The sequence below is a fragment of the Hyperoodon ampullatus genome, assembly GCF_949752795.1.
Source record: "Hyperoodon ampullatus genome assembly, chromosome: 12".
NCBI classification, from domain to species: Eukaryota; Metazoa; Chordata; class Mammalia; order Artiodactyla; family Ziphiidae; genus Hyperoodon; species Hyperoodon ampullatus.
This window is the reverse complement of record NC_136925.1, coordinates 44,126,253-44,135,356: the sequence shown is the minus strand read 5'-3', so window position 1 is coordinate 44,135,356 and position 9,104 is coordinate 44,126,253. Positions and strand designations below refer to the sequence as shown.

General features: G+C 43.1%; 1 protein-coding gene across 1 annotated transcript in view; it reads left to right on the top strand.

Moving 5' to 3' along the window:
* The first annotated feature begins 1,423 nt into the window (after positions 1 to 1,423).
* The window catches only part of HDAC2 (histone deacetylase 2), a 31,030-nt gene continuing 23,349 nt past the window's right edge, over positions 1,424 to 9,104 (top strand). The window contains exon 1 of the mRNA XM_079716863.1: positions 1,424 to 1,497. Within this exon, the coding sequence (XP_079572989.1) occupies positions 1,446 to 1,497 (52 nt within the window). The 5' untranslated portion in view covers positions 1,424 to 1,445. The remainder of the gene's footprint in view (positions 1,498 to 9,104) is intronic.

Sequence of the window (9,104 nt, the reverse complement as noted above, 5' to 3'; positions counted from 1 at the left end):
AGTCAAATAGCAAAATAAAGAGGATATTTTTGGTAGTGGCTCTGAATAATTCCTGCTTCAATAAGGCCTTTTTTTTTTTTTTTTTAATGGGAGTGAGGGAGAGTGTGTATTTTGGGAAAACTGTAAGTGGCAAATGGTATAGGGGAATAAGAGTTCTATGTAGCGGATTGTCAGCCTCCGCCTCACCCCAGTCACCTGCAAGGTGGCTGGCTTAGAGTAGGTAGGTGCTCGATGTTTGTTGACTTGTTGAACACAGGGACAAAGGTATTTATAACTTCCAAGAGTTATGAAAGTCCTTTCTCTGAACTTCTGCAACAACCTTTCAGTGCCCAGCTATCAGAAGCAGTCATAATGGAGTAGCTAGGGTGTGTGGATTTTGGAGAAAGACTGAAATCAAACTCCAGACCATCAACATTTGAGAGGATCAAGTTCCTTAATCTCCCCATTTATAAAGAAGAACTAGAAGTAATACTTACATACCAGCGTTGTTGGGAGTCTCAACTGAGTTAACAGGTTATCTATTACAAATAGGTATCAATGAAATACATCATAAATGCAAACACTCAGAACCCTATCCAACACATAAATGCATTCCATAAATGCCCATTCAAACCCAGGGACTCCTTAACGTCTGCAGTAGGTCCCCTTAACAGGTCAGAACCTCCGAGCAATTATCAGCAGAAAATGAAAAAATAAATGAAATCCACGACGACCCAGTATAGCGGCCGTGGGCTGCAGCTCGGCGGGTTCCATGCGGTCGAAGGGGTGGGAGAGTGGTCTCTCCCCGCCCGGCTCGGAGCACGTGGTCCGCCCGGGCGGGAGCTTAGCCACAGTGGGGGAGGGGAGCGGCGTGGGACATCGCGGAGGGGGTCTAGGCAGCCCCGGCTCCGGTTGGGGAGGCGCCGACTGCGCAGGCTCAAGATAGACGCAACCACTGTGCGAAGATACGAAGGGGTGGAGCGTTCACCTGGCTCCACGCTCTCTTTACTTACGGAGCGAAAGCCTGACTCTTTTAAAAAATCATTTTCCGACTATATTTGTAGCCGCCCTGCACAAGTTGTTCATCATTAGAAGGCCTCCTTCCCCAGAAAAGAAGAAGCCTCTTTCTCTAGTCGTGCCCCCTCCTCCCCCGTGGAGTCACAGTGGACGCACCCCACCTCCCCTCGGCCTCCGGAGGTGGTTTGGCTGCCCCCTCCCCCTCCCCAGTGTCGCGAGTTGGCGCCGCTGCCACCCCCTGGTCCGCGCTCTCGGCCATTCGGCCGGGCGGTACCGAGCCCTCCCGGCACTCCCCTCCTCTCCTCCCTCCGGCCCTCCGGCCTGCCTTTCCCCGCGGCACTGCCACCCCCCCACCTTCGCCTCAGCCCTCTTGTCTCCCCGCCGAGCCGCGGCGGCAGCAGCAGCAGCAGCCAGAGGAGGAGCCGGAGGCGGCGGTGGCCGGGGAGCCCATGGCGTACAGTCAGGGAGGCGGCAAGAAGAAAGTCTGCTACTACTACGATGGTGAGAGGCAGGCCGGCCGGCGGGTGGGTGGGCGGGCAGGGCTGCGGCGCCGGGCCCGGAGCCGCATCTGGCTCCGCGGCAGCCGTCGCGAGTGGTCGCCGGTGCTGAGGGGTCAGGAGGAGGGACCGGCGTTTGGCCGCATCTTAACCCATTCGCGACCCGACGCTGTCTGGCAGCCTCCGCGGGGAGCTAAGTGGACGCCCCACTTTTCCGTCCGGCCCCTCTCCCTCCCGCAGTGCCGTCCGCCGCCGGCCTACCCTGGCTTCGTGCTGGTGCGAAGGAGACGGCCCTCCCTCACGCCTCTCCCGTCCGCCGCTCGTGGGAGGGAGGTTTGGGGTCCCCTGCTCCGGCCGCCTACACCCGATTTCTCCCCCCGGGTCAAAACAGCTACCCCGGCCCAGACTCCACACAAAGCCCCACGGCCGCGAGAGCTCCGCCCCTCGAGCCCCCATCCCTCCTCTCCCCTCCTCCGCTCCCCTCTGTCCCCGGCTGGCCCGAGCGTCTTCTCCTTTCTCTGCGGCCGGCCTCTCCCCGCACCCCTCGACCCGGGTGGGTGCTGGAGAGTACCCCTTGAGGGTGGGGGCCCACGTGCGCCTTGAGGCGCGCTCACACCCCTGTTTTGCGTGGGCTCCATCCCTCTCCTTTGTTTGCCGGGTGCTTTGAGCGCCACTTTCTCAGCATTCAAATGAAAAGGCTTCACTTCCTCAATAAAAATGAGGGTTTTCGAGTTTGAGGTAGTCAGGCTTCACGGGAAATAAGACTGTGGTAGGGCATCGTAGAGCTGTTGCTGCTTGTGTTGTCGATCAGACTCGATGGGTCCTGGCTTGCCTCTCTGAGAGGTGGTTACCACCCACTTCTTTGTTGCTTTGTTCGATCAGGAAATACCGTGCTTTGGAGGTGTGGGACAGATAGCATTGGCATTTGGCTTGCGAAGGCTGTTTCTAGGCGATGGGAGTCCTGGTGCAGGAAAACTTTGAGGAGCAGTGCAGAAAGTGCTAAATAATCAGAAAAGCTTGAGCTCGTGGAACAGTAAATTATAAAAGTCAGATAATTTCAATTTAGGGGTTCTTCTCATTTGCAATTTGAGCAGTAAGTCTTCTTGAATCCTGTTTCTTGGGCCAGTCAAAATACAATGAAAGGAGCAGTTACCTTTTTTACAGATTGCACAAAGACGTTAACTTGGTAAATAGTTCCTAGTAGGTTACTCTCCAGAGAAGAAGTTCTAAAATTTAACAAAGAAACTAGGTTCAGAGACCTGAGCGTCCATCTGATTTGTGAGAAGCGATACAAAATTTGGAAGCTGTTTACTACATTCAATGTATTGTAAACCGTAAAATCTTAGAGCGGTGGAAAGATCTTACAGGACTAGGTCAGAATAAATCTGACTTTAATTTTAAAATGGCCATATCATATCTCTTGAGTTAGCAAGGATGAATCATTTTAATGCCTATTTATATAAAATAACCACTTGTGTCATCTGTGGAAAAATCTAAAATCTTACAGAAGAAATCTAAATTGTTTGATATTTGGTAGCTAGTGCTAAATAGTCACAGCCATGTTTTTAAAATATTTTTTGAGAGAACTGCATGTATGTGTGATACAAATTGATTTGAAATTATGCCATCATGGGCGGGTGGAGATGGGAGTACATTTTAATTTTACCGTGAATTATTAACGTTTCTTAAAGTTAATTCTTGAAGAATTCACGCATATTTTGGGTCACTGGCCTGGTCTTGCATTCCATGACCAAATTGGAAAGTAAATAACCATGTATGTAAGTTAATTTTTAAAACATTGTTTCTCTAAGGTTTAGAGGTTGTTGTCGTCAGGGCTTTGGGTAGAGAAGAAAGGTTTTAAAAGGTTGGGGTAACTGGTGCTAAGGCTCTTCCTGGTGCTGTTAGTTGCTGTTGACAGTGATAGGCTCTGATAAAGTAAGCTGCTTGAAACTTCTTGTTACCAGGCTTGAACCGTAGAACCAGGAGGTACACTTAAGTTGCAGTTTTATCAGCTATTTGTTCCTGGGCCCGTTTATGGTGAGCCTTTGTTGAGGGAATGGGAGCAAGTACTGGTCCCAAAGGTGGGATGCAGACTTGATAGGAAGAGTAATCTTTGATTGTGACTTAAGTACTTTATAGTGGACCATACAACTGCATTATCTGATGGCCAACAGCAGGTGTATAACTGAATGTTTGGGTATCTCTGGTTAGGTTATCTGTCTCTTGTCTATGGCTCTTCCTTGACTAATTTTTAGAATGGAATTTGTAGTTGCTTACATTTGGAATATGCTTTGAGTTCTTTTCGTGGGCGTGGGGCTAATAAAATATTTTGCAGAGGTTATTAAATTGAAGGGGTATTATTATGCTAATTCTTTGTACGTGATAGTATGTTAAGCTGTGCATAGTTAATTCCAAAGCTTACATTTTCATCACCAGAAAAACCCTATTTTGTCAGCTTATAAAGGTAGCAATAGTAGTTTTTTCTTTTTTTAATTGTGAGGAAAGGGGATGCAAGTAAAGGAGCTTGTGCACAGGGAACTGACTCTAAGATACACAACATGGATTGGATTGGGAGTGTATGGTGTCAATAATAATAGGGCCTTAATCTATTAGACTAGAATAGCTGGTTTTAACTTGTTAGTAAAGGAAGTAGAAGGAAGAAAGATAAAGAGGAAAGGAGTGAAGTAGCAAATTCTGTAACCATAGGAATCCTACCTTTAGGCTTACTGGGACCATTAGGACTACTCTCGGTGACACAGAGAGAATGTCTAGCAAATGAAAGGGGCTTCTAAAAGACATATGTTCTTTTCTCTGTACACATTACAGTCTTCAGTATCATACCCTTTAGATCACTGGAATGATGGTTTCAAGTGAACCTTCAGGCACTGATGGATAAAGTATTCTTAAACCTTTGAGGACAAGTAAGAGAAGTTTTTACTTCTCTTATTGCAGCTATTGACTCATGACTCATTTCCAAAAACGTATATCTAAATCTTGATCTTCTAGTATATACTGCAAGATTGTCAATAATCTGTAAACGATATAGTTAGATCCCTTCTGGCTTTAAAATAATGTGACTTCCGGGAATTCCCTGGCAATATGGTGGTTAGGGCTCTGAGCTTCCACTGCAGGGGCCATGGGTTCTGTCCCTGATCGGGGAACTGAGATCCCACACGCCACACAGCGGCCAAAAGAGAAAAAAATAAAAAGTAAAAAATAAAATGATGTGATTCTGTACTTAAATGTAATTAGCAAACCAAGCTTTGTTAGGCTCTGATTAAATACTCACATTATTAATACTTTACCTAGAAATGTTAAGTGTACTTTCTTTTAAGCTTGAGGCCAATTACATTTAGTGTCTTCTACTGTATATACAATATAATAGGGTTGTATATATACATAATTTATATGATTATATGCATTGCTCTGTGTTGTATTTTTCCCTTCTCTGATAGGATACATCAAACTATTTGGAGACAAGTGGTTCAGAGAAAAGCACTCAACACTGTACAAAGAGTTACCAAGATCATGTCTCCCAATATACTCCTAGTTTACTGTAGCACATTATAAGAATTCTGCTTGGCAGCCGACTATTGACAGATTTCCTTAGACGTTTACTTATAACAGTGATGCCAAAGCCTTTTGCCAGGTAGTCTTTAATGTAATTGCATGGGTTCTTAGCTATAGTATAAATCCATAAAATAGTTATTATCCATAAAATAGGTAATCGTTTCTTTGGAGGCAAATCAGGGTGCTGTATGAATTATAGCAGCAGTTCACAAATACCAATGGTTTTAATTGCACATCATTAATTTAAACATAGTAGGACATAAGACTGAGATTTTCATATACTTGGATTCTCTTCCCCCAGATTTTTTTTTACCATTTACTTCCTTCAAATTTCACCTTTTCAGAGAAGCTTTTCCCTGTTACCTTAATCCCTGTTACTGCTTTTCTCCCTATCAATTATACCACATAATTTTTGTCTCTCTTCCCACTAGAATATAACTTCATGAGGACAGAACCTGTTTTGCTGATGTCTATACTTTCACCAGCCTAAATATAAATAAATAAGCAAACAAACATTTTTTACATTATTTTTATTATTATTATTATTTTTTTTTTTTTTGCAGTACGTGGGCCTCTCACTGTTGTGGCCTCTCCCGTTGCAGAGCACAGGCTCCAGACGCACAGGCTCAGTGGCCATGGCTCACGGGCCCAGCCGCTCCGCGGCATGTGGGATCTTCCCAGACCAGGGCACGAACCCGTGTCCCCTGCATTGGCAGGCGGACTCTCAACCACTGCACCACCAGGGAAGCCCCTTTTTACATTATTGATGAGTAAATGATTAACACCTTATATTTTTATAGCTGGAGCACTTTCATATAATATTCTCTCTAATTCTTACACCCACTCTAGTTACAGACAGGTAGGATGAGTGGCGCTTTATTTATTTTCCCCATGAAAAGAGATTCGTATCTCTGTTTGACTCAGTCCACCACTTAATCCTTTTCTACATTGTCTAGTTTTAATGTCCAAGGAGAGATCAACATCTGGTACCTAAAATATTTTTCTTTTTTCCTTTGGTGACCCAAGAGTGGAACTATTGCCACTGCTACAAAAAAAAAAAAAGGAGGTTTCTCTGCTACCAAAAAAAAAAAAAAGTATTAGTAATTATGTCTTTCCATTAACAAAAATTTTAAATGCCTGTGTTGACAAATCCTTAAAGGAAACAGTTGGAATTGGGGAGGAAGGGTAGTTATCTCTTAGGGAATAATAACAGCACTGAAACATGGCTGAGATAAGATTTAAAAGTTCAAGTGTAAGGGTGAAGTCAGCTTTGGGTTCAGAAATATCAAATGGGCTTAAAGTCCCTACTGTGTGCCAGGTAGAGAAAAGATTGAAGTCCTAAGAAGAAAATATAAGACCATATTAGAAATAAATGCTGGTAAGGGTGTGGAAAAAAGGGAACCCTCCTACACTGTTGGCGGAGATGTAAATTGGTACAGCCTCTATGGAGAACAGTGTGGAGGTTCCTTAAAAAACTGAAAATAGAGCTACCATATTATCCAGCAATCCCACTCCTGGTCATATATCTGGAGAAAACTCTAATTCAAAAAGATACATGCACCCCAGGACTTCCCTGATGGCACAGTGGTTAAGAATCTGCCTGCCAATGCAGGGGTCATAGGTTCGAGCCCTGGTCTGGGAAGATCCCACGTGCCGCGGAGCAACTAAGCCTGTGCGCCACAACTACTGAGACTGCACTCTAGAGCCCGCGGGCCACAACTCCCGAGCCCTTGCGCCACAACTACTGAAGCCCGCACGCCTAGAGCCCATGCTCCGCAACAAGAGAAGCCACCTCATTGAGAAGCCCGCGCACCACAACAAAGAGTAGCTCCCGCTCACTAGAGACAGCCCGCGTGCAGCAACAAAGACCCAATGCAGCCAAAATTAAATAAATAAATTGATTAAAAAAGAAAAAAGGATACATGCACCTCAGTGTTCATTGCAGCACTGTTTACAACAGCCAAGACATGGAAGCAACCTAGATTTCCAGCGACAGAGGAATGGGTAAAGGTGTGGTATATATATACAATGGACTATTACTCAACCATAAAAAAGAATAAAATAATGCCATTTGCAGCCACATGGATGGACTTAGAGATTATACTAAGTAAAGTAAGTCAGACAGAGAAAGGCAAATATCATATGATATCACTTATACATGGAACCTAAAAAAATGATGCAAATGAACTTACTATACGTGGAACCTAAAAAAATGATGCAAATGAACTTACAAAACAGAAACAAGACTCACAGACTTAGGAAACAAATTTATGGTTATTACCAAAGGGGAAAGGTGGGAGGGAGGGATAAATTAGGAATTTGGGATTAACATATACACACTACTGTATATAAAATAGTTAATCTGTATAATACTGTATGGCACAGGGAACTCTACTCAGTACTATGTGATAACCTATGTGAGAAAAGAATCAAAAAGAATAGATATATGTATATGTATAACTGAATCACTTTGCTGTACATGTGAAACTAACACAGCGTTGTAAATCAACTATACTCCAATGTAAAATAAAAATCTAAAAGATTTTTTAAAAATGTCTTTAAGGAGAAAAAAAATAAGACTGTTAGATAGTGAGAGAGGGGACCTTTGTAGGGTAAATTGGACAAGGGAAGGCCTGAAGGCAGAGAGTGGGCCAGCCTCCTTAAAAGAGTTTTTCCTACATAAGACATTGCAAAGGCTGGGTAGTTAGAAAGAACCTGGTACACTTAACAGAAAGGAAGCCAAGAGGAAGACATGGGGGAACTGTAGGGTGCCAGGCCAAGTAGTAAAGGGCCAGACCACACAAGACTTTGTGGTAAGAGATTTGGACTTGAATATTCAGGAAGCAGAAAGCCATTGAAGGTTTCTTAAGTAGAGAAAACTCTGGAAAGTGTATAAAGAATGGTAAAGAGTAATAGAATGTGAACACTGAAAGCAAGAATTGAGTATATATTGGTCCACGTACAAGATAATAATTGCAACTGATAGACATGGACATATTTAAGAGAGGTTTTGGGAATAAAACCTATAGAACTTGTTGATGGATTGGAAATGGAGTGGGGGCTTTGTGATGACTGAATAAAGGATGGCTCCTAAATTTCTGAATTGAGCAGTTAGGTGACTTATTCCTGAGAGAAGAGGATTTAGGGTAGCACTCTTGATTCATGGACTTACCCAAGCACCTGCCTGGCACACGGTAGGCTCTCAGTCTGTTCAGTGAATAAATGAACTTGAGAAACCCCTGATACTTCAAGGTTGGTGGAGGAGTGGCTGTGGGGTGGTAGTAAAGTCCAGGAACATGGTATTGTGGAAGCCAAGAGTGAATGTTTCAAGAAGTGGCCAGTGTGTTAAAGCCGCTAGTGGACTAACTAGTCTGTGGAAGACAAAAATAATACAGTAGCTCTCTGTTTTTCTCCTGAATCATTTTTTAGTCAGCTTTTCTTCAGGGGTATATTTTATATTTCATAGTCCTGAAGTCCAAAATCATCTGAAAGATGAAAAAAAATTTTTGTAACTCATTTGGAATCAAAAGCTTAACCTGAATTAATGTTTATCTTTATTCCTCTTATTCTAAATATTCGTACATTTTTGCTGCAGAAATATTAATGTTTGATTACAGAATGCTGCCCAGTCTCCAGGTTATCACATAATATCTGGCAGATGTATCATTTTACATTTATAAAATCTGAAAAAGTCTGAAATGTATCTAGTCTCAAGGACTTTAGAGGACTTTATATAAAAGAGATTGTAGACCTTAGTAGCCACTTCTCTTCTGATAGCTTCTTGAAGAGTGAGCAGTTTTGAGAATTTTGCAGATAACTAAATCTTTTTGGTAATTACTTCACATTGACAAAGTTTGTTGTATTCAAGGAGCCACTTTGAGCTAATTTTCCTGGATACTTATTTCATTGGTAAAGCATTTTAAAGTATTTTGAAGAAAGACTTGAAGCTTCAAGTCTTAAAGTATTTTGATGAAAATCAGGGTAACATTTTAAATGCCCAAATTACATTACTGACCATTTAAATCAGATGAATGAAATCCA